Source organism: Rhinolophus ferrumequinum, chromosome 8, assembly GCF_004115265.2.
Source record: "Rhinolophus ferrumequinum isolate MPI-CBG mRhiFer1 chromosome 8, mRhiFer1_v1.p, whole genome shotgun sequence".
In the NCBI taxonomy this organism is placed as follows: Eukaryota; Metazoa; Chordata; class Mammalia; order Chiroptera; family Rhinolophidae; genus Rhinolophus; species Rhinolophus ferrumequinum.
In genome coordinates this window covers 34,276,294-34,301,446 of record NC_046291.1, presented here as the reverse complement: position 1 = coordinate 34,301,446, position 25,153 = coordinate 34,276,294, and the positions used below count along the sequence as shown (strand labels likewise).

Sequence of the window (25,153 nt, the reverse complement as noted above, 5' to 3'; positions counted from 1 at the left end):
TTTTTAAATGCCTTTCTAAAATACTTCCCTTTCAATGTTTATTAATGAATGTGTTTAATCTCTTTTCACAAGAAGAAATGAACACCTCTGCTTTCCTCTGGTGCTCTTCCCTCTTTCTCCATCTAATCCCTGACTGCAGAAAATTTCCCACAGGCTAATGATCTCTTGCACAGTTCTTAAAAATAGAAACTAGATATATCACTGTCAGAGTGTTTAAAAAATTAGTCTCAGTGAGTACATTGGAGCAAGCAGGGCAGGAGGCCAGAGCAATCAAACAGAGCATGCCCAAGTTAGGATAACATGTCAATAATCAGAGGCGGGTACTACCAAGCAATTAGCTTCCCCTTGCCATGCAAATTCACACTGAAGATGGTAGTCTGATCTGGATTTCCTCTCTTTTTAAAGGTAAAATATAAACTGCTTAATACACATTATAAAAATTGAAAAAACAGGATAAGAGTTTAATTTAATCCGCCGTGTCAAAGCGGAATTAATAACATGAGACTAGAATCATGGTTCCATTCTTTTGCACTTATCTAGCTGTCCTTTATGCACATGAGTGGAAATTACACTAGACTTTTAGGGATCATCCACAACAAACTAGTATACGAAGGCCTGACAATGAAGTTCGGGCACTGTTGCAACGATGTTGCTCACCTTTTTTGATATCAGAGGATTATCCATTATGAATTTGTACCAACTGGACAAACAGTTAACCAAGTTTACTATTTGGAAGTGCTAAAACGGTTGCATGAAAAAGTTAGACAACCTGAACGTTTCGCCAACAATTCATGGCTCTTGCATCACGACAATGCCACCAGCTCACCACGGCACTGCCTGTGAGGGGAGTTTTTAGCCAGTAACAAATAACTGTATTGGAACACCCTCCCTACTCACCTGATCTGGCCCCCAATGACTTCTTTCTTTACCCAAAGATAAACGAAATATTGAAAAGAAGACATTTTGATGACATTCATGACATCAAGGGTAATATGACGACAGCTCTGATGGCCATTCCAGAAAAAGAGTTCCCAAAATTGCTTTGGAGGGTGGAACTAGGTGCTGGCATCGGTGCATAGCTTCCCAAGGGGAGTACTTCGAAGGGGACCATAGGGATAATTTAGCAATTGAGGTATGTAGCACTTTGTCTAGGATGAGTTCGCGACACTTAATTGTCAGACCTCGTATATGGGAAATGATATTATCTTCAGGTTTTATAGTTCATTACATGCTATAAACTATGTTTCATAGACACAAAATCATTTTTGCGAGTCAAATATGTAACATCAGATTGCAGGCAATACAAATAAATATCTGGAGGCTGATTATTCACTACCTTTCTATGAATGTAGATCATAGCAAAGGGATCATACTCTTTCAAAAGCAATGAAGGTTACCCATCCCCTACAATAAACTACTAAAAATATTAAGTATTTGAAATGTAGAATCAATTTCAAAAAGAAAAACTGTACATTACATACAAGTGACGGTTTTGTTAACAAGTGTTGGTTTTGATAACATAGTATAAACATTATTATATAATATCACTTTACCTCATTTGTTTTTTCATAAGGCTTAATGAAAGGAGATCCTCGCATTGTTTGTGTCTTAATAATATGGTCATCCAACAACATCTGAATTTCATCAACTGATGACAAAATAAATGTCCCAGATTCTCTATAAGAGAGAATGACAAATTCCATTGTATCCCACTCATTAATCATCTTATCCAGGGCCTTTTCGAGAGAGTATTCTTTGCTAGCTGCTTCACTAATACTTTCAAATCGATCTAAATATGGTTCCAGATTCATGTCCATAAAAGAGAAGATGGTAGAGTCATCTCCTGGCTGCAGCGGGTAACCAACAATGTTGGACATGGCCTCCCAGTGCCTGGGGCGCAAACCAGGATTACAGATCACTTGAATGAGAGGAATGTGCTGCTTGAAATCTTCTACCTTTGTTCTTACTTTTTTTGTCATTGCCAATGCATTTGGAGAATCATGGAAGATTTTCTCCAGCTTATAAAGTCCTCGCCAGTAATTTCCAACATCTGTTTCTACTTGGTCTGGATTCACCTTGTTATATGGTCCTTCTGTCCATCCTCTATATTTACTGTTAAATTCAACAGCAGTTTCATAGAGACGAAGATAAGGGTTCAACTCATCTTGGATTTTTTTACGTTGAGGATATACTGATAGTAGCCAACCAAATGCCTCCTCTTCAGCATTAAACTGCTCAATCTGGAAGAACAAGGATTAAATTTGTTATTCTGAAAGTGAATGACAATCAAAATTAAGTTTTAAAAGTATTTATAAAAAATGTGACCCAAAATACCTTCAGTAAACCCGAAGGTTAAATTTAAATTAGACCGACTCTAGAAAACTGAGCAGTTTTTCCCATTTCTTTTTGATTATAGTTTCTAGAGAGCAATGACTGGAAAAATTATGTAACACAGTAAAATAAATATACATGTATAAAGAAGCCTTTGCCCATCCAGATATACCGAAGATATAGGTTCATTCATTAAGTAACAAGAACTCATGAACTTTAGTATACACAGCATTCTGTTAATAGTTGTGGAAAAATTTTTTTAATATTACATTGCAAAGTACCAACTCCAAGGAGTTAGTAATCCAGCGGAGGAGATGACAAGACATAAGTACTAGAAAGTTAAACAGCAATATTCAATAATAATATAAGGCAAAAGAAGACACATCTGAGAGCAGTACCCATTTAATATAAAATGAATAGCATATACAAAAAAAAACAATGCTATCACTCAGAGACAAGAGAACCTGCTGTGAATAGTTTGGTCACAGGAGCTTGTGTAGAGAAGGTACAACCAGAGCTGGGTCTTGAAGAAAACAGGGTAAGAAGATACAAGAAAGCATTAATTTATTCTTTGTTTGTTGTGAAATATGTAAGGATGTCAGTGGGTTTAGAGGAGAAGGTCTATAGAATTGAAATGTTTGAGCTCCATATATAAATTACCCATGTATTTAAAATTTCAGTGGCATTGGTTTAAAAAAATGTATGAAGTTTATTTCTCTTATCTCAACATGAGTTTGCATATTTATGATTATCATAAACTGTTTAATTACCTGATCTGAGATTAAAATCTTTCAATGTAAGAAAAACGGTAGCGCACCATAATATGGTCTGTTTTCATACTTCCCCTTTTTATAAAAACACAATTAAAAATATCAGACATCTTACATGGCACAGGATATGCTTGTCCCCCTCCAGCTTCTTTTAATGAGGAAAGTTGATTTCTGAAATGGTAATACTGGGGAAAAAACTAGCTTGATGGGAGAAAATAATGGGCCTAATTTACAAACACAGCCATCAAACCTAAGCTGGCTTTTATGAAGATGAGAAAACTAAACAGTAACCAGGTGCTATCACATGATGCAAATGTTTTAAATGACACAAAATAAAAACTGAGAAGCAGATGGAGCTATGACTCTATCTTTCAAATAAAAGATGAAGGCCACTGAAATGTCATCACTACCAACAGAAAACAGCAATGCTGCTCCTCCTTGAAGCACATCTATAAAATCTATTTGTACCATTTATATTATTCTCTAAATAAATGTAGTCAAACTTTTTATTTGAATCGATTTCTTAAAGGTGAATACGCAATGCAATTTCAGTGCTCTTTTTTTTGAATTAATTAATCTTCTTTAGAATTTTTAAAATATACCTTGTCTGCTGCTAAATCCAACTTTCCATTCAGTACTTGAGCCTTTTCAGGTATCGTTGTACATCCTGAAGATCTCCAAATGAGTAAAATTCTTCTGACTGCTTAGCATAACTGTCCAATTCCTCCACAAACCGTTCACACCGTAACTAATAAAAAAACGTATTTGCAGTTACTAATTTTAAAAGTTAAAACCCCTAGTCATCAAGAGAAAATTTAAATATGTGTAAGGATTATCAGAATTATTATATATTTTGACACTGGCAAACTATAAAGAAAGGGATGATCTGGAGCATACTTGGGATCTAAAATATGCAGAAGTTTTAAGAGTTGGATTTAAAATTAATGATTAAGATTCTTGTGATTCACAAATTAGACAAAGTTTAACCTTGTATTATCAACGTAAGATGTTCTAACAAATGAGTAAGAATGTGCTAGACAATGGAATTTGTTAGTATGCTAAAGAATGTATGCTAACAAATGATTTATAAGTATTTGAAAAATCTCATAATAATCAAGTATGGACTAAAAGAAAACTCCAATTTTTTAAAGGTTATAAAGCTATCTGAGGCATTTTTACAAACAACTGGAAAGAAAAACTACTATATTGTGTTCTGATATTCAAACATTTCTTTAATTAGCAATGCTAAAATGAAGTATTCCAAGGTTATTTTTTCTTGTCCATGGGTTTTATTCACAAGAAATGTGTTAGGTAAATAATCCAGATTCAAAAACCTAAAAACTATAGCCTTCCAATTTAAACAGGTAAGTGTTTTTTTTTTAACAAGAAAGGCTTATTACAAAATTGTCATTGGTAAGACAATCTGAATGAAATGGATCTAAAAACCAGTTCTCAATAAAATATTCAAAAGTCAAATCTAGGTTATTTAAAAATAGATTTTTGTATTTTATGGATTATCTAGGTTTATTTCTGTCCTTTTTTTCTTTAGTTTCCTGGCAAATTTATTGCTCTGGTTCCATGGGGGAATGAAAATGAGAGAAGTATCCCATCAATAGTATGTGTAGTTTGTAGAATACTATACTTTACAGTAAAGTATAGATAATTGTAGGCCACCTAGCATTTTCTAAGAGTCTATTATATTGTAACTTAAGTGCCTAATATTTATTATTCATGATGTTTTCTACAAGTGTTTAAAATTCTAAAATGGCCTAAATGTAAAACAAATATAGGCTACAGTTTAAAATGAAGGTTGGTTGGTTGGTTTGTTTTAAGTCAATTAATTATTATCCACACAACATATTCTTCCAATAACTATATTTGCCATAGTAGGATAGAAAGATGCTAGGCTCGCTATCAGAGGACATCTCTCCTGGCTGACCTGGAACAAGCCTCTTCACTTTGGAAAACTCTGTGTTCTTTTTTTTTTTCATTTTTGTAAAATGAGACTGAAAATACTGTCATTTATTCAGACAACAGCTATGTTGTGCTCACAGCATTTCTGTGTGCCAGGCTCTGTACTGGCCAGTGGAATATAAATGGAAAACAGGTGAAAATCAAACAGCTCTGTTGTCAAGGAGCTAATCATCTACTGGGCAGGTAGACCGGAAAATAATAACAAAATGATCAGATAATTAGTCCAGTGGAAATGTGTGAAAAGTGCAACGGGAGCAGAGGAGAAGCAGCACTGAGGGCTAAGAAGGCTTCTCAGGAAGTTAACGGAGTACGCTAGATGGACGAGCGTGTGTTTGGGCAGGAGTGTGCTCCAGAGCAAACGAGAAGAATGTGCAAGAGATGGGAGGTGTGGGAGAGCAGGGATTTCAAGTTTGCTTAGGGTTACTGAAAAGTCAAGAACAAGGAGTGGGGAGAGGTAGATGAGGCTGGACAGGTAGAGAGGGGAAAAGTACAAACCCTCATATGTAGGACCAAACAAAAGGTTAGAGCAATTAAATGTTAAGAGTGACGATTCTAGCCCCAGTACTTAGGGGAGTTTGAGCAATCATAATGGGTGAAAAGGAGCTTTGACATTAAATGATATAAATAAAATAACTCAAAAGAGCACGATAAACTATATAAAATAAGTACTACTTTTATTAATGGTCATATATCGGTAATGTATTCAAATGTTTTCTCCCTTGAAAAGTCAAGAAATGATGCCACATTGAGCCAGTATAATGTGCACTATCTTCTACTAAGATGTATAGTACGAGAAAGCTAAAAATCTATGTCCTGTGAAATAGAGGAGTTACAATGCTACATAAGAAGTTAAAACTTAAACATGTCCAGAAAATGAAAATAATTTAAAATAGTTGTGATGCCAACCTTAAGACCGTCTTGATATTGTTCTGTTTCTCTTTAACGATTTTCCTGTGTTCATCAAAAATTTCTTCCATTCTTCCATACCACTGGAAAACATTATTATTTAGCCTAATGTCTGCTGGAGAAAAGTTGGTATACTCAATGAGGAAGGCGAGGCAGTTTTTAGAATCCACCAGTCTCTGTCCCATTTCAATCATATCAACTGTCTCTACTTTTTGAATATAAGCCTGAGGGAAAACAAAAATTACAGATGACATTTTAATGAACAGCTCAAGTCAAAACAGCCTGAGGAAATGCACTGCATAAATACGTACAGACTTGTTAGAAGTACTACAGACTTTTGGTTTCAGATAGAGGACCACAGAATAGTTTAGTCTCATCAATCCCAAACACCTCTACTGAAATAGCAGGGAAACAATAAAATATACTAAACAACATGTAAAAAGCACTGGAAAACCAGAGAACAATGCTGACTTCCTGGAAGATATGAAGCAAGTGTTATTTGATGGTATCATCTATTGTGTGTGTGAGTGGGTGAATGTACAGTGTGTGTATTTGTGTGTGTGTGTGTGTGTGTACATATACACATGCACATGCCCTTGCGTATGTACATACTTGTATATACGTATATCTCCCTCAAAGCTCTTTTGGTACATATTACTTTATTTACATATCGTAATAATATAAATGCCCAAGGAAACCTGCTACTCCACTGAAAATGAGAAAAACTCGCAATTACTTGTAACTACCTATGTTCACCTTCCCTATCTTATATGCAACCCTCCCTGTCTATGTAGTAAAATTTTCTTTTTCTTTTTTCTAATGTTTTTAAAACTCTTTAAACTCTTTTTAATCTCTAATCTCCATCTTTCTAGCTTTCTGTCTTCATTCTTTCGCTCTCTAGTGTTTTTTACATATATATGACACATATATATATATCTTTTACATATATATGACATATATATGACATCACATATGTTTGTAAAGAGCAGAATTCACACTAAACTATAAAGAATCATAAATTATAGAAAAACAAACCTTTACTTTTTACTTTGTACAATCCCATATTGTTTAATTTTTTACTTTTGTAGTTAAAAAGAAAAAACAAACAACACTGCCTAGAAACCTTTCATTGATGTATCATCTTAATTAGACTAAATGTTTTTATGTTGCAAATGCAAACAAATAAGATGCAAACCATATGGTTTCCATAAGTAACAAAATGTCTGACTGGAAATATATCTTTGTAATTTGTTTAATCAACCTTCTATGTAGTCAGACAACTGAGTTTTTACTTCCTCTTACTGATAATAAGTAACTAATTTCTGTACTGAATAAATTAAGAACCTATTTGCCTTTGCAGCAATAAACTTTTTTAAGGTACAGAATTATTTTAAATACCAGTTAATGAATCCCATTTGCTAATTCTGTGAAAGATGCGATGAACAATAGAAATTCACACAAATAACACTAAATTCCTAAATATTTCCAGTGATGGATAGGAGGGAAAATAAATGACACTCTTCACACTCAATGTTCATTTTTCCAAAGGAATTTACAATTATGGGACTCTCTAGCTATGTTAATAATCATCCATAATCGTATCACTTGATGTCCTACAATAATTAATATACAAGTATTCTAAGAGTTTATGTCTGTGTATTTGATACACACACACACACATAAATTCACACACTAAGAACCCAGTCCAATACAAATACTTTTAAAATTAGGACTCTTTTAGTTAGAGCTGATATGTAAAAGTTGGTTCTAATAATTTTAACAAATCTTTGTTTAAGTGAAAAATTTAAAGAATGTACAATATCATTTGAATGTCTTTTGCAATTCCCTGCATGAAATAACATGAAAAACTATGAAAGTGAGACATCCAACATTTTCCGTACTATAAATTCTATGCACAAAACATAAGATATATTTCAGCAAACTATAAGAGAAAATTTTAGTTTATAATGAAAGATAGACCATAGGAAACACAATAAAATATCACTTAAGCATTGAGTATTTGTTGACAAAAACATGAAAGGTGATCACTTATCTAGGATTGCCCAAGATAGTCCGACTTTATGCCTTTCGCAAGCCAATAATGATTAACAGCGCTCTCAATAATATCCTGGCAGATGATTGCATTACTAACTTCAATACTTCACCTCTCCCTGTCTCTATGCCCTGTACCGTCCTCTCACTCTGACTCTGTGGCCAGATGACTTCCTTGGGTCACTGGGATATTAGCTAATGTGACACAAGGACAAACTTGAAAAGCATTTGGACAGTTAAGCTTGCTTTTGTGCCTCTACCATGCCATCAGAACATGCCCAGGTGAGCCTGCTGGAATCTGAGAGACAAGAGGAGCAGCGTCTAACTGCTGAACAGTTATGATACTTAACCCAGCTGAGCACTAGCTGAGTGAATGAATGATCTGACTGAGACCAGAAGAACCATGCAGGAGTACCCAGCCTAAATCACCAAACTGCAGACTCACGAGCTAAGAACAAAAAAGAATTATTTTAAACCTGTTTTAACTTTTTGAGTGATTTGCTGTTATCATGTCAAAAATTATAAGAGCTGGGGGAAAATAATTAACTTATACACACACAAGTATAAAGAGTTTATGAAACAGTACCTTCATTTCCATTAGTTCTGCTGTATTTGGAGGAGTACTAAGAGCTTTTTCAGCTATCTTTTCAAATTCATCACATAAACTGAAACAACAGATAAAAACAATCTCAAATAATTAATTTCATTCCTAAATATGTTACTATGTACTATTTAAATGACGCATTATATGAAAAACAAAGTAACGTTATCTTGCCTATATGACATCTAATTAATTAAAAGCAACTTTGCGTTCATTTACTTATTCATTCAATACACTTATAGTGATCATCTACCACATACCCAACGACAGTATTAAGTGATACAGAAACAGATAAAGGTACTCATGATACTCAAGTAGTTCACAATCTAGTAGGAAAGACAATCCTTTCCAACCTAAGTTTTAAGGGCTCTACCAGAGATTCAGTTGAGATGGCACCAAAAAAAAGTGGTACAAAGGAAGGGAGTGATTAAGTTTATTTGGAGGGAATGGTTAAAATGGGCCTGTATGCTCAGAAACTTCCGGCAATATGTAAATATATCCTACTGATTTGGGGTGTGGCTACTATAAATAATGAACTTACTGTGAGGCAAAAAAAAAAAAAAGTGTAGTGGATTCTAAGGAAGTCCAGATAAAACATACAAATTTCTTCAAGAAGATTGGCTGTAAGGGTAAAGGAGAGAGAAATAGCGTGACGAAGATGTTGGCTTGCAATGGGGGTTGGAAGATGGAAGAGGGTTTTGAACATGTTTGTAAATTTCAGAAGTGGAATCAACAGCGAAAGAGAAATTTCAGTTACAGAGGAGATGACTGGTGGAGCCAGCTCCAGAGAGATGGGAAGCAATGGGGCTGAGCTCACAGGCAGAGAGAAGAACTTTGAATGCTTTCTGAGAATGTGGGGAGACAGGTATGAAAGGGCTCATGGAGAGGTGAGTTGAGACACAGAGAGGCAAGAATTTGAGAGCACTCATATCTAATGGTTCCGTATATAATCAGGACACATCCGTCCTGATGTGTCCTCTGTACAACCAGTGAGTCTGGTGAAAGGCATAATTAGGAGAAAAGGGGGAAAAACGGAATTGGCATAAGAAGGCAGTTAAGAAGCAGGGAAAATAGCTGTGAAATTACAATAAATATTTCACTCAGCATGGAAAGCTACAAGCGAAAGACATTTTCACTCTTCGTCTATTACTTTTAGAGGAAAAGGTGCTTGAAGCTGATTATGAGTCTGGTTCCTAGATAAGCGACCCAAAGCCAAGTCTTCTTTCACCTTGTGCCTCCCTCTTCAGCCTTACCCCTCACCTCTCTTCCCTTACTGTGTCTGTGAAAAAAACACAAACCACTCCTAGTTCTTGGAATACACTATGCCATTTTCATACCTCACTCCATTCTACATAGTGTTTTCTTTACCTGGAGTTTCACCCGTGTTATTCATCTGGCAGACTCCTACTCATCCCTCAAAATGAATTCACACATCACTTCCTCTTTGCAGACTTCCCTGATTTGCCCCTCTCCCCCAACCTCCACCCTGAAAGAAAACTGTTTCCTTCTCTGTTCTACTTCTGTGGCTCAGTGCAGTCCTTACTGTGCACTACTGTAATTTATTGGTTTGTATGTCTATGCAACACTGTAACTTTCTTCAGCAGTTTTATTCATATTTAGAGTCCAAGTACCAAGTGTTTTGCCTAACACATGGTAGATAAATAAAGCTTCCTTCAGGTTCCTTCACAGCCCAAAAGAAATATATTTTTTAATGATCTTTTTTCTCTCTAATACCATAACTATATAAAACAAATTCTGATTCTATGGGGGTTTGTTCCATGTAACTGATATCAGAAAAGCAGCTCCCAGAGCAACACTAACACCAGTTGTTGGAAGACTAGTTATACTTTCTGTCTTAAATAAGCAGGTATTCTGCTTTACACATTAGCATCCTGTGAGTTTACTTAACATGGGTCAGTTTTCCTAAAAATCTCCAGGTTAGTCAACAACGAGTTTTCAGTTTACACAAAAAGTTACCACGGACTTGAAGAGTATTTACAGCAAGATGAAGTTCCAAATGTGAGGGTCCTTTAGGACCCATGACAACTATTGTGTAAATCCACTTTGAAAGCCCGCTTTGTGTATTGATTATACAAGTTTAAAAATCTGAACTTACATAATGTTCACCTGACTTTTGCAAATGAAACGCAAAATATTTTAATACCACCTTAATTCAGACAATTAGAAAGGCACATTTGTGGTGAAATAATAACAATAATAATAATCACAAAATAACACTTAAAGCCAAGTGGAAATAAGTTTGACATTATTTTTTTTCTTTTGGGTATTTTATGACACTGCTCCAATCTATTACTTTAGTTGAATGACAGTTGATTCTATTTCACATCCCCCCCAAATAAAAATATAATCAATTTCATGTAAATACCTTGTATTTAATTCCTGATGATCTCTGGACATTTTAACTATAAGTTTTCCACAAATACTTTCTGCTCGTTTCACCAAAGCTCTGATTAATTCCTCACAGCGTATTTCAAACATTCCTAAACGAATAGTCTGCAATGTTAAATACTAGAAGTTTAATAAACATGAAAAAAAAAGCCCCCCCCAGTTTTGCCTTTCTCATAGTATTGATTTTGTGTTGTGTGTGTGGGATCTAACAAGACTGAGGGTTTTTTGTTTTGTTTTGCAGGCAGGTTTTCTAAATTCTCACTTATTTTTACAACTATCTTCTGGGTAAATCTCCTTGAAAAGTTTGTTATGTTAGAAGCCAATTCTACTTCAGGACCATAATGGATATAAAAACCGTAGAGAATTGACTTATTGCTAAATAGTTTGGAATTTAAATGTTATATTTTCTCTGTACACAAAAGGAACATGTTCATGGTAGAAATTTTAGAAAATATGAAAAAGGACTAAAGGAGAAAATTTTAATTTACCAGTCTCTTATAAACAGAAGTAACCACATTTTGGTGTACCTACCATATTTTCCAAGGAATTTATAAATGTTAAAAAAGAAAAAATTAAGTTCTCAGAATTTTTGAGAGGTCAAATAAAGTACTTAAAAATTCGGCTTGTAGTAGACTTTCAGTTCTACGAACACAAGAACCATGTCTGTTTTGTCTACCTCCATCTATCCAGGGTTTACCACAGTGGTTGGCTCAATAAATATTTTTCCTTTTGATACGTAGTAATGGTCTAACTCTTTCACTGTATGTCTAAAAACACATCCTGATAAACCTGGGAAAAGATCATTAGATACAGATAACAGTTGTACAAAACTGGGTCATTTACCTTTCTACATGTGTACTGTATTTCCTCTATTAGCTTTTGGTATTTGCTAATTTCTTGTATTATTTTCTCATAATGCTGGTTTTCTGCAAGGAAAGCATCAACATCTTGCTCAGCTTTTCTGGTAATCAAAAAATCATACTTGTCATAGAGTCTGAGGTGCTCGGTAGGTGCCACGCTCTCTCTCATTACCACTTCTATAATCTTTTCTTTGTGAGCATCAACAATTTCCTTCAGAATTATTGGCTTTAAGGTTTCTGGTTTAGATTCACTTTCCTAAACAAAGGGAAAATATGTTAGTTATATAAAATACCTTAAATTAAGGTAACTGTGTCATTTATCTTTGTAAAAATGCCAATCTTACTTACCATATTGACTTTTTTTTAATTCACAAGGCCTTTTTGATTTTCTAATCTCTATAGAAAGATATGCAGTCTAGTCACAGCAGTATTTTAAATATCTAGGTTTCATATAACTTTTGGTTTTCCCTTAATGCTACCTACCTAGTTGTGTTTAGTTTTTCTGTATGGGTAAAAGAACGGTCACTTGAAAATATACGCAAAATAAGAAAATATAAAAACAGCAAAATTCACATTTTATTTGTGCAATTGTATATGCTAGCTTTATAAAGTAGTGCCTGCACTGTACACTATTTTTAAAAAATAAGCTAGCTCAATGTCATATCACTATACTCTGATCACAGTCATTTTTTCACCTTGAGGTGTAATGTATCCGGAACAAAGAAAGATTGTTTACTCATTCATTGACCTGTGATCTTTGATTCTGTGAACAGCAACTAGAGCAGACTGAAATCCCTAGTTGCAAAATTTGCATTCTGCTATCACCATTAGAATAATGGTAGGCAAGAATGGATCAGACAACACTTTCAAATAAGCAAAGAAATCTCAACAGCTTGTCTCTGTTTTTCAAATAAGAGGACAAGTAAATGTGTCTAAATGGTTTATCATCTTGAATCAAGTTACACTTAAAAATATATGTGTATCTCTACCTATCATCCAGAAGGGATTTTTAGCTGTAACAAACAAAAACCATTGTTTGTAGTGGATATTCTACAGCATTCACATTGATAGTATCAAAGGACTCCTTAGAGACCTGGGTAATATGGTCAGGTATCCAGGGTGCATTTGTCTGCTATATCCCCTTGTGGGCATTTCAGGAAATAATTTTGATTAGAACTACTAACTGCTTCATGAGAAGATTAGTGAATCCCACCATTACCATCTCCACCACTACCTCACTCCTGTTCTCAGTAGATAGTGGTGTCATCTTTTCTGGAAAAGGACTTTAGGATAAAACAATCTCTATTATGTACTGTATATTATGTACAATTATTGGATCAAATGTGAAATATTAATATTCATTATAGTGTTTCTTAAATCTATTAACAGCTTGTCTAATTTCTAAAACCTATGGATCTATCTTTCTAAACATAACTGGATACCAGTAATTCGGAACTATGTTAGAAAATACACTTTTGAAATGAATTTTAATCAATTCCTATCAAGAGTTAAATTATATTTTGTTCAAGTGTTGAAAAGCATATCAAATTAGATCATGAGATGGTGATGTGCTTGGACTAACAGCACCTTAGTCCCTGGTAGGTTTCCTTTTCATTGGGGAAAAAAACGTGTATTTTAATTTCCCTTTCAGTTTCCATCAAAGATTGTGATGATAAACAGCTATATGAATTCCACTTCTGCAGCTGCTGTGAAAGATCATTAAGAGCATGTTCAATTATCTTACTCAAAGCACCCTCTATATCACTTATTTCTAAACTTGACTGATTGCCAGAATTATCCAGGGGTATTTTACCGTATCTATTTCTGAGTACTGATTGTCATTTTCTGAGTACTGATTGTCATTGTGAATCCACATCTTGAGGGGCGAGGGGTGGTGGTAGTCAAGATCTTTGGATTTGTATTTCTAAAATGTCAGAGAGGGAAATCCAAGATGGCGGAATAAACACTTGCTGGCTTCCTTCCATGAACACGAAAAATTACAACTGAATTATAGAACGGTCAACCTGACGAACCATCTGAAGTCTGGCTAAACAGAAGTTTTATAACTAAGAATATAGAGAAGCCACATCAAGACTGGTACAAGGGGCAGAGATGCAAAATGAATCGGCCTCAACCTCTGTATGGTTGTTGAGAATAAGGAGGGGTATCTCAGCTGTGGAGGATCCCCCCAGAAGAGTGAGGGACCCCAATCCCCCCATACTGGGCTCCCCAGCCAATCAGCCTGAGGGCCAATCCCATCCAGTGAAGTGCCAATAGCAATCAAGCTAAACTATAACAGGAAAGGACACACAACCCACACAAGGGACACTTCTGGAGCACCCAACTCAAGTGACCAGGGAGACTGTGCCAGGGCCCCACAGGTCACCTACTACATAAGGTCACCTGGCCAAGACTGGCAGACATTGCAGTCCTACCTAATACATACAAACAAACACAGAGAGGCAGCCAAAATGAGGAAAGAAAGAAATATGTCCCAAATGAAAGAACAGGACAAAACTCCAGAAACTGAACTAAACAAAATGAAGGCAAACAACTTACCAGATACAGAGTTCAAAACAATGGTTATAAAGATGCTCAAAGAACTCAGTGAGAACTTCAATAGAGAGATAGCAAGCATGAAAAAAGACATAGAAACCATGAAGAAGAACTAGTCATAATTGAAGAATACAATAACTGAAATAAAGAATGCACTAGAAGGAATCACCAGCAGACTAGATAAAGCAGAGGATTGATGCCGCAATTTGGAAGACAAGGTAGCAGAAAACACCCAATTGGGACAGCAAAAAGCAAAAATAAAAAATAAAAAATAAAAATCCAAGAGAATGAGAAAAGTTTAAGAGACCTTTGGGACAATATCAAGCATAACAACATTCACATCATGGGGGTACCAGAAGGAGAAGAGAGAAAGCAAGAGATTGAGAACCTATCTGAAGAAATAATGACTGAAAAAATGCCTAACCTGGGAAAGGAAATAGACATACAAGTCCAGGAAGTGCAGAGAGTCCCAAACAGGATGAACCCAAAGAGGCCCACACCAAGACACATCATAATTATAAGGCCAAATGTTAAAGACAAAGAAATAATCTTAAAAGCAGCAAGAGAAAAGCAGTTAGTTACCTACAAGGGAGCTTCCATAAGAGTATCAGCTGATTTCTCAACAGAAACTTTGCAGGCCAGAAGGGATTGGCAGGAAATATTCAAAGTGATGAAAAGCAAGGATCTACATCCAAGACTACTCTACCCAGCAAGGCTATTATTTAGAATCAAAGGACAGATAAAGAGCTACCCAGACAAGAAAAAGCTAAAGGAGTTCACCACCACTAAACTAGTATTACAAGGAATGTCAGAGGGACTTCTTTAAGATAAAAAAAAAAAGATCAAAATGATGAATAATAAAATGGCAATAGCTACATGTCTATAAACAATTATTTTCAATGTAAATAGATTAAATGCTCCAAACAAAACACATAGGGTAGTTGAATGGATAAGAAAACAAAACCCTTACATGTGCTGCCTACAAGAGACTCACTTCAGATTGACAGACACACAAGACTGAAAGTAAAGGGATGGAAAAATATATTTCTTGAAAATGGAAATGAAAACAAAAACAAAAACAAAAAGCTGGTGTAGTAATACTTATACCAGACAAAATAGAGTTCAAAACAAAGGCTATAAAAAGAGACAAAGAAGGACTCAGTAATCCCACTTCTGGGTATTTATCCAAAGAAATCCAAAATACTACTTCAAGGGAACATGTTCATCCATATGTTCATTGCAGCATTGTTTACAATGTCCAAGATGTGAGGCAGCTTGGGTGTCCACTGATGGAAGAATGGATAAAGAGGAAGCGATACATATATGCAATGAAATATTACTCGGCCATGGAAGGGAATGGGTTCTTGCCATCTGCAGTGACATGAATGAATCTGGAAGGTATTGTGCTGAGTGGAGTGTCAGACAGAGAAAGACAGACGCAGTGCGATTTGGCTTATTTGTGGAATCTAAAGAACAAAATAAACAAACAAAACAGAAATACACTCATAGATACAGAAAACATTTTGATGGAGGCCAGATGGGAGGGGATTTGAGGGTGTAGGTGAAAAAGGGAACAGGATGAGGAAGTACAAATTGGTTGTTACAAAGTAGTCATGGGGATGTAGGGTATAGCATAAAGACTGTGTTTCCCCGAAAATAAGACCTAGCCAGACCATTAGCTCTAATGCATCTTTTGGAGCAAAAATTAATATAAGATTTGGTATTATTATATTATATTATATCATATCATATCATATCATATCATATCATATCATATCATATCATATCATAAGACCGGGTCTTATATTAAAATAAGACCGGTCTTATATTAATTTTTGCTCCAAAAGACAACTTAGAGCTGATGGTCCAGCTAGGTCTTATTTTCGGGGAAACATGGGAATATATCCATAATATTGTAATAACTATGTATGGCGTCAGATGGGTACTAGATTTGTTGGAGTAATAGATGGGTGGGGTTCAGGGCAGAGTGAAAAAGGTGAAGGGGTTAAGAAATACAAATGGGTAGTTACAAAATAGTCATGGAGATGTAAAGTAAAGCATACAGAATATATTATGTATAGTGCCAGGTGGGCACTGGACGAGTCAGGAGATCGCTTCTTAAATTATATAAATGTCTAACCACTACACTATACACCTGAAATTAATATAAAATAATGTTGAATGTCAACTGTGATTTAAAAATTTAAAAAGGGGGACAAGATGAAGGGGAATAAGAGGTCTAAATTTCCAGGTATAAAACAAATAAGCCATGGGGATGTAATGTACAGCATGGGGCATATAGTCAATAATATTGTGATAGTGTGGTACAGTGTCAGATGGTTGCTGGACTTATCATGGTGATCACTTCTTTAGGAATGTAGATGTAGAATAACTATGGTGTACCCCTGAAACTAATATAATGTTGTATGTTAACTATATTTTTAATAAAAATCTTTTTAAAATGTCACCAGATGATGTTGATGCATAGGATTTCAGAACCATTACTCCCATTTAAGACCTATCTCTAAAAATTGCACGCCAGGAAAAAATATCATTCTCTCTTTGAGGAATCTAAATGAACTATTTATTCCTATTCAAAACTTGTCATATTTTCCTCTTTACTTTAGAAACTGTGAGCTTGGAGGCATATTTGTAACCATAAACACACAGCAATTGTATTCATTCAGATGATTATAACACTTTTCTCTACTTTGAGCTTTGTCTAGTAACTCAGACACTTATTATATGTTTCATAAGCTACCTCAAATCATTCTCGAAAAAAGGCAGGGTATGAAAAGAATAGAAAAGGATGCAATAGATAGAGTGGAATTAAATAAAGCACAAAATAAACAGTAAATTTCTTGAAAGAGTTCTATTTATGGCAGTATGAGGAATAGATATCCTGAAAACAACTACCTAGTTCAAAACATATAAATATGCTGGGGAAAAATGCTAAATATAACTTTAATAATGCATAGTTAAGGAAACAAAATGACAATAAAAGTCTGAGGAGCCCAATGTGAGAGAAAGCATGAATTGAGAGGTCATTGTGTCTGCCCTGACCCCTGGTGGTCTAAACTTTGCTTTAATGAGTCTCCAGCAAGGGGTGTGTGTGTGTGTGTGTGTGTGTGTGTGTGTGTGTGTGTGTGTGTGTGTGTGTGTGTTTGTGTGTGTGTGTGTGTGGTGTGTTGGGCAGGGAGGAGAAGAATAGCTGACAGGGACAAAGCCTCAAGTCTGAGCAAGGTGGGAAGTCATAACTGATACTCAGTGGAGGGAAAAAAGATGGCTGCCTTAAGAATTCGTAATCACATTCCTGTTCTCACACAGATGAGGTTAAGCATTCACACCCCCAGTGTTGTCCACAAAACCCTCCGGCTTTTGTTTAAAGTGGTCCTGGATCTGCAGGGACCTCCAGAGCACCTGTGAAGAGAATATGCAAGTTCCAGAGGAACCAACTTAAACCAAGGCCTCAAAGACTTCTCTACCTAAAGTTCTTAAATGTATAAGCCCGTAATAATAAAGGAAAAACACTCACAGAAACAAACCAACAGGAGCAGGGGTAGAATCAGCAAACAGAGAGAAGTAAAAGAGTAATGACTACATGACTACGTACAAAAGAGAATCAGAAATGACCAGGCGTATTTGAAAAAGAACTTAATGGAATTTCTAAAAAACAAAAATAAAACAATTTTTAAAAATGACATATTCTATTAAATGGATAATTTCACAATCCTAATGTTGAGTTAAAAAAAGAAAAATACCAAGACACTGACTATTTATAAAATAACTCCATCTATACAAAGATATGGAAAAACTAAACAAATTGGTACATACAGACATGTGGTAAGGTTATCTTTAAAAATTCAGAACAATAACTACAAAATTCAAGATAGCGATCCTTTTGCTTGAAGGTAGAAGGATAGGGATGTGAAGAGGGAGGGGCAATAACGGGTTGGGGGGCTGAAAGACATCAATAATAACCTATTATTTAAGTTGGATTGTAGGTACACAGGTATTAAGCTTATTACTACTTAAAACTGTACACACTAGTCTCCTGTACTCTTTTTGTATGCACAAAATTTTCATAAACTATTTTTAAAATAAAAAAGGACAAAGAAAGCTACTTACAAAACACGAAAACCTTCTCAGTTGAGGAATTTTCAGACATGCTCATTTCATATACCAGACTGCAATAACTACTGTTCAAATGCCATAGTTCAGCAGAGCTTTGTTAATTATTTGGCCAAAGAGAGGAGGGAAGTAGGATCTCTGATTTGAAAGCACGAAGACACTGCTATTTCTGGAAAAGGGTATATGAGGAAGGTATTCGCCTGGAGGACAGTGTTGCAGAGCTGGGAGAGTACAGGGAGGTTGACAGCATGGTCTGAGCGCTCCAGCAAACACTTACTGACTGACTCAACTCTGATCACAACCTTCATGCTTTCCCCTCAGAAAGTTTTCAGGTGATTCCACTGGAAGACTGGACTAAAACACTACGTATATTGGAAGAGAAGCTAATGGGTAAATATTACATTTTTGAAGAAAAACTTCCTTATAAGCCAATGTTACTAGGACATTTAAATTCTCCAAAACAGAGGATACCTGTCTACACCTTTAAGAAGTTATTTGAAGGGAATTATCGTCATGCAAATTCAAGCAATCAGAAAATCCTTATTACTTACCCACTTGGAGTACAATTTTATCTCAACCCTTGGCACATAACTGACAGCTTTCAACATGACATCATAAACATTTAGAAGGATGTGTATATAGTCATTGAATTCAGGTTCAAACTTAATGGTGTCGTTATCAAGAATCAGCCTCATAATAAAACCTGGGTGTTCAAAAGCTCTAACAGAATCCTGGAAAAAAAATTATAAATAGACATATATGAACATACATATGAATTGTGATAGACTAAGAAGTGCACTGGTCCCAATAAGAATTCATGGGAACTCATCCTTCCTCTTATGCCCTAGACAGTTAAGCCAAAGAGGAAACTCTACTAAAAAGAGCAAGAGCGATTCCCAGCTAGACTTGTTGGTATCTAGTATCCACTGGGCCTACAGATCAACTATAAGGTCAGAAAACGTAGCATGTGCAAAAGCAGTAGGGCTCTAGAATCATGCACCAAAGAGCACAAGAAGAGAACACTCAAATTCCCAGGCTCTGCTCATACTGTCACAGGATCTTCTCCCAGAAAGAAAAGAGTTCCCCAACCATCACAACCCAAATTTCCCAATTGTGGGAATTTTCACTAATCTTTACCAATGTGATGATACTCATATATCCTAAGTATGCAGGTTGATACTAACTTTTTTAACCAGGTAAGTATAATAGGTCTAAAGATATTACTTTTTGCTCTCCTACTCTAAAGGTATTTTATTTTCCATCCTGAAAAAATTGAAAAATAAATTGGTAAATGAATATTGGTGTAACTGAACCATACTTACCGGGGGTTGTGCAATTAAGTCTGTGAAATCTTGCATGGAGACCAAAGTGAGGTCTTGTAGCTGTAAAGTCATAAGTGTAGCAGCACAATTGAAAAAAGATTCCAATTTGGCATTGCTGTCACCAGTTGGCAATTGCTTTTTTTTATTACCTTGGTAATAAATATTCTGCACTTCTGGAAACCATCTTGAAAGAACAGGAGACTTTTAAAAGTTAATACTTTTCGGGAATTATTCTTTTTACATTAAGCATTAACAGTAACTTCTGGACACCCAAGGTGTTCATAGAAAGGTATAGTGCTAAGTGACATTATCTACTCTCTGAAATGTAAGCATTAGCATATTTCACTTCTCCTAGGAAAAAAATTTTTAATCATAGCTAATAGAAAATGACTCTATGTGATGTTGTGAGAAAAATGTAAATCTAACTCCCAGAGATCTAAGAATATGATTTATGCACTTTTTGAATAAACATGACAACTAACTTTATTGAATATTACAAGATACTCCTCTGCAGTCTCCAAAATGTTCTTCAGGGAATGGATTTCTTGGTTTAAAGCTAAAATGTGAACAACTGATTAAACCAAGGGAAGGTTTATTTGGTTCAACCCACGTGGCATTTTATGCTATTCAATCTGCTTCACAATGACTTGAAAACAAGGCATAAATCAACAAAATCAAGTATATTACTTTTTCATTCCCCTTAATGTGGAATCCTGAAAGAGTGACTGGTTTAAAACAAAGTTTTAAATATGTGTATTCTTTCTTATAATAAAAGGATAACAGTGAAATTCATATATAGATATGTCATGAATCACAAGCAAAGTTTTCAGTTTACAAAACCATTGTCCAACACCACAAAATCAAAATCAAGGAATGTTGACAGCTCTTTCATAAGAGATAATGGATTTCTGAAATAGAGACTCAATATAATTTCAGGAGTTGCCTGAATGCTCAATGAGAGATCTAAGTTTTAAATATAAGTATTCATCCCTTTAAGAAATACGTGTTTAGTGTCTACTGTGTGCTGGGAACATGTAAAATAAGAATATATGACATCATCCTTTCTCTCTTATAATAAAGAAGGCAATGTGTCATAGCAGAAAAACAGCATTGAAGTCAAAGGAGAGAGATATAATTTTCCATTTAAGAAAGGAAGAAAGGTTAAGGGTTGTATAGTGAAGATGGAAATTTCACTGAAGAATAGACAGAAATGAAATGAGACAGACCCCTGAGAAAACGATCTGAAGTAGAAGTAGGACAATAGGTAAAATAGATGGGGTTAATATATCTAATAATTTCACTGTCTATAACAGAGATAAGGGACTAGAAAATAGGAAGAAATAAGTGGGGGAACATCAGTGAGGACTTTTGCAGAATGTGGAAACTAAACATTTGGACTTGAGACAGCCTCATAGTCTAAGATGAAGTCATGGTGAAAATACTTTCAGAATACAAAAAATAAGTTAGGTCCAGGTTGCAGAAGACCTTAAAAGACAGGTTAAGAAATGTGGACTTGAAAATAAAAATTAAAATAAAAAAAGAAATGTGGACTTGCTTTGTTAATAAATAAGAGGCACTGAACTAGGGGATATTTTAGGATTCATTTTGCAGTGGTTTATAAGCTACAGAGGAGGTTAAAAGGGCCTGCCAATGTTAAAAGGGTAGTAGCAATGGGAATTAAGAGAAAGAAGGACATACAGAAGATGTTTCTGAGAGAAGGTAACGAATAGTTGGTGGTCATAAAGTAAGTTTCAATAAATATAATAAGATTGAAATTACACAAAATTAGAAATCAGTAAAAGAAGGATACTCTGGAAATTCACAAATATGTGGAAATTAAACAACACAGTCCTAAACAACAAATGAATAACAAACACACAAAATTACAAGGAAAATTAGAAAATAATTTGAAATGAATGAAAATGAAAAAATATATATATATCAAAACTCATGGCATACAAGGAGTGGTTGATTAGAGGGACATTTATAGCTGTAAACAACTACATTAAAAAAATAAAAACAATCTTAATAAGCTAAATTTCCACTAGAAACTGGGAAAAGAAGAGCAAACTAAATTCAAAATAAGACAGGAAAGAAATAAAGAGTTGAACAGAAACAAACAAAATAGAGACTAGAAAAACAATAAAGAAAATCAACAAAACCAAAAGTTGGTTTTTGAAAAGATCGGCAAAATTGACAAACCTAATAGCTAGAATTACCAAGAGAAAGGGAAGACTTAAACTGTCAAAATTGGTAATGAAAAAGAAGACATTAATACTGACCTTACAGAAATAAAAAAGATTACGAGACTATAATGAACAATTATATGCCAACAAATTAGATAATCTAGCAAATTCCTAGAAAGACACAAACTACTAAAACTAACATAAGAAGAAAGAGAAAACATGAATAGATCTATAACAAGCAGAGATTGAGTTAATAGTTTTAAAAATTCCAAAAAACAAATCCAGAAGCCAGGAACAGATTGCTTCACTGGTGAGTTCTACCAAATATTTAAAGAAGAATTAACATCAATCCTTCACAAACTCTTCCAAAACAGAAACTTCTAATTTATTTATGAGGCTAGTATTATCATAATACCAAAACCAGAGAAAAATAACTCAAGAAAAAGGAAACTACAGACCAATATCCCTTATGAATTCAGACACAAAAATCCTCAACAACAGAGTAGCAAATTGAATCTAATAGCATATAAAAATGATTATGCTCCATGACCAAGTGGAGTCTCAGAAATGCAAAGTTGGTTCAATGTATTAAAATCAATGTAATACACTATATCAGTAGAATAAAATAGAAAAACCCATTATCTGAATAGATGCAGAAAAAGCTTTTGGCAAAATCGACACTATTTCATGATAAAAACAATCAAGAAACTAAGAATAAAAGGGAAATTCCTCAACACTGGCAAAGGACAACTATAAGTTGACTTAATGGCGAAAGACTAAAAGCCTCAAACACAAAGCAAAAATGACACTTCCATTCAACATTTCACTGGAGTTTCTAACTAGAGTAATTATGCAAGGAAGAGAAAGAAAACATGCAGATAGAAAATAAAGAAATAGAACTATCTCTTTGCAGATGATATGATTTTATATAGAGAAAACTATAAAGACTACACACACACACACAAATAACCATTCCAACTAATAAATTTGGCAAGGTTGCAAAATATAGAATCAATATAGAAAAAAATAATGAAATTAGACTTAATCAAAATTAAAAACATTTGTGTTTCAAAGGACAGTATCAAAAAACTGAAAGAACAAACCATATAATGGGAGAAATATTTGCAAATCATATGATTGATTAGGGTATATGAATCAATCAAGAATATATGAAGAACTCATAACTCAAGAATAAAAAGAATCACCAAATACAAAATGAACAATGATTTGAATAGAGATTTACCCAAACAAAATAAATAAATGGGCAATAAACACAAGAAAATATTCCCAACATCATTAGTCATTAGGGAAATGCAAATCAAAACCACAAGTAGACAGCACTTCACAACCACTACAATGGCTATAATCAGAAAGATGCACAATAAGTATTGGCAAGCACGTGGAGAAATTGGAACACATACTTTGTTGGTAGGAATGGAAAATCTTACAGACCTTTTAGAAAACATCATGGCAGATCCTCAAAAAGTTAAACAGGATTATCATATAACCCGGTCATTCCACTGCTAAGTATATATCCAAAATAACTGAAAACATAGGTTTATACAAAATGAATGCTCATAGCAGCATATTCACAATTGACAAAAACCAGAAACAACCAAAATGTCCATCAATTGATGAATGAATAAACAAAATGTAGTATGTCCATACAATGGAATATCATTTGGCTATGACAGGGAATAAAGTATCGATACATGCTGTAACACGAATAAACCTTGAAAACATTATGCTCAGTGTAAGAAGCCAGACATAAATGGCTACATATTGTATCATTCCACTTACATGAAATGTCCAGAACAGGGAAATCCACAGTGGCAGAAAGTATATTAGTGGTTTCCAAGGACTTGTGGAAGGGTGAATGGGGAGTGACTGCTAACAGATACAGGGTTCCTTTTGTGGGTGATGGAATTAGTGGTGATTATTGCACAACTTTGTGAATATATTATAAACCACTGAATTGTACACATTGAAGTAGTAAATTTTGTGATAAAATGAATTATACCTATAAAAAAAGAATAGTTAGCAATACACTGGACACGACAGGGAACAGGGTGGGTGGGGGTGAGGATGTAGGTGATGAGCAAAACAGTAAAAGTCACAAAGTTTTCAACTTGGCCTGGGCATGGGTCTAGATCAGGGTTTGGAGGAAAGAAGAAACACTATTATGGAGATGCTGAGATTCAGGTGCTGACATGGCATTCAACTGGAGATATAAAATTAGTAATGACCAGAGATCAGAAAACATATAAGGTCTTGATACAAGTGAAACAGATGAATTCATGAAATTTATGAGAATATAAAGAAGAGAAATAACAGCAAACCCCTGGGCAACCCCTACTCTTGGCAACAGTAAGAATAAGTAGAGCCAGGAAAAGAAATAGGAATAAAGGAAAAAAAACACACAAAAACAAAACAGTCACAGGGACACAGAAAACCAGATTTTCGGAAGGTAGGGGTGATAAAGCACAGCAACTGCTGAATAGAAGTAGAGAATGAGGACTGAGAGAAGATGTCTGGGTAGACGTCATAATTAATCATTTGCTCACTGTTTCTCCACTGTGGTGAGCTGATGTTCTGATAAACACATTCTGGCTCACTACTTAAATTATGGTTGAAGGGTTCTTCCATTAGAATCAATCTGGAAGCATCAAGAGACATATCTCATCAATCTACATCTCTCAGCAAAATTATTTAGTCAAGGTTTGTACTCTACTCTGTACTTTGACATCCAATTTACTAAAATTTACAGTGGTAATGTATTTCTGGGAATAACCCTGAAGTGATAGATCAAGATAATTTATTCTTATTCCATCCTTAAGAGGTCATTTTCTTCTCTGTAATTAATTATGGGGTTTCATTCAGCACATCTCCTCTCTTTATGTTAACTAAATACTAATATTAAACAAAAGTGTAAAGTTCTTTCAAGTAATGTCAGATAAAGAATTTGATTCTGACATATTAGAGAAGAAAAAAGATAAAGATTTTAAACTGTCTAGATACATTTCTCAGTAACTTTTGGAAATCATGAAGATAAGTT

At 34.8% G+C, this 25,153-nt stretch overlaps 1 protein-coding gene across 1 annotated transcript in view; it reads right to left on the bottom strand.

Moving 5' to 3' along the window:
* The window catches only part of DNAH7 (dynein axonemal heavy chain 7), a 213,555-nt gene that overhangs the window by 159,308 nt on the left and 29,094 nt on the right, over positions 1 to 25,153 (bottom strand). Inside the window, 10 exon segments of the mRNA XM_033111796.1 lie at positions 1,549 to 2,240; positions 3,704 to 3,750; positions 3,753 to 3,849; positions 5,982 to 6,010; positions 6,013 to 6,205; positions 8,620 to 8,698; positions 11,021 to 11,148; positions 11,887 to 12,159; positions 19,142 to 19,321; positions 19,913 to 20,096. Of these exon segments, the coding sequence (XP_032967687.1) occupies positions 1,549 to 2,240; positions 3,704 to 3,750; positions 3,753 to 3,849; positions 5,982 to 6,010; positions 6,013 to 6,205; positions 8,620 to 8,698; positions 11,021 to 11,148; positions 11,887 to 12,159; positions 19,142 to 19,321; positions 19,913 to 20,096 (1,902 nt within the window).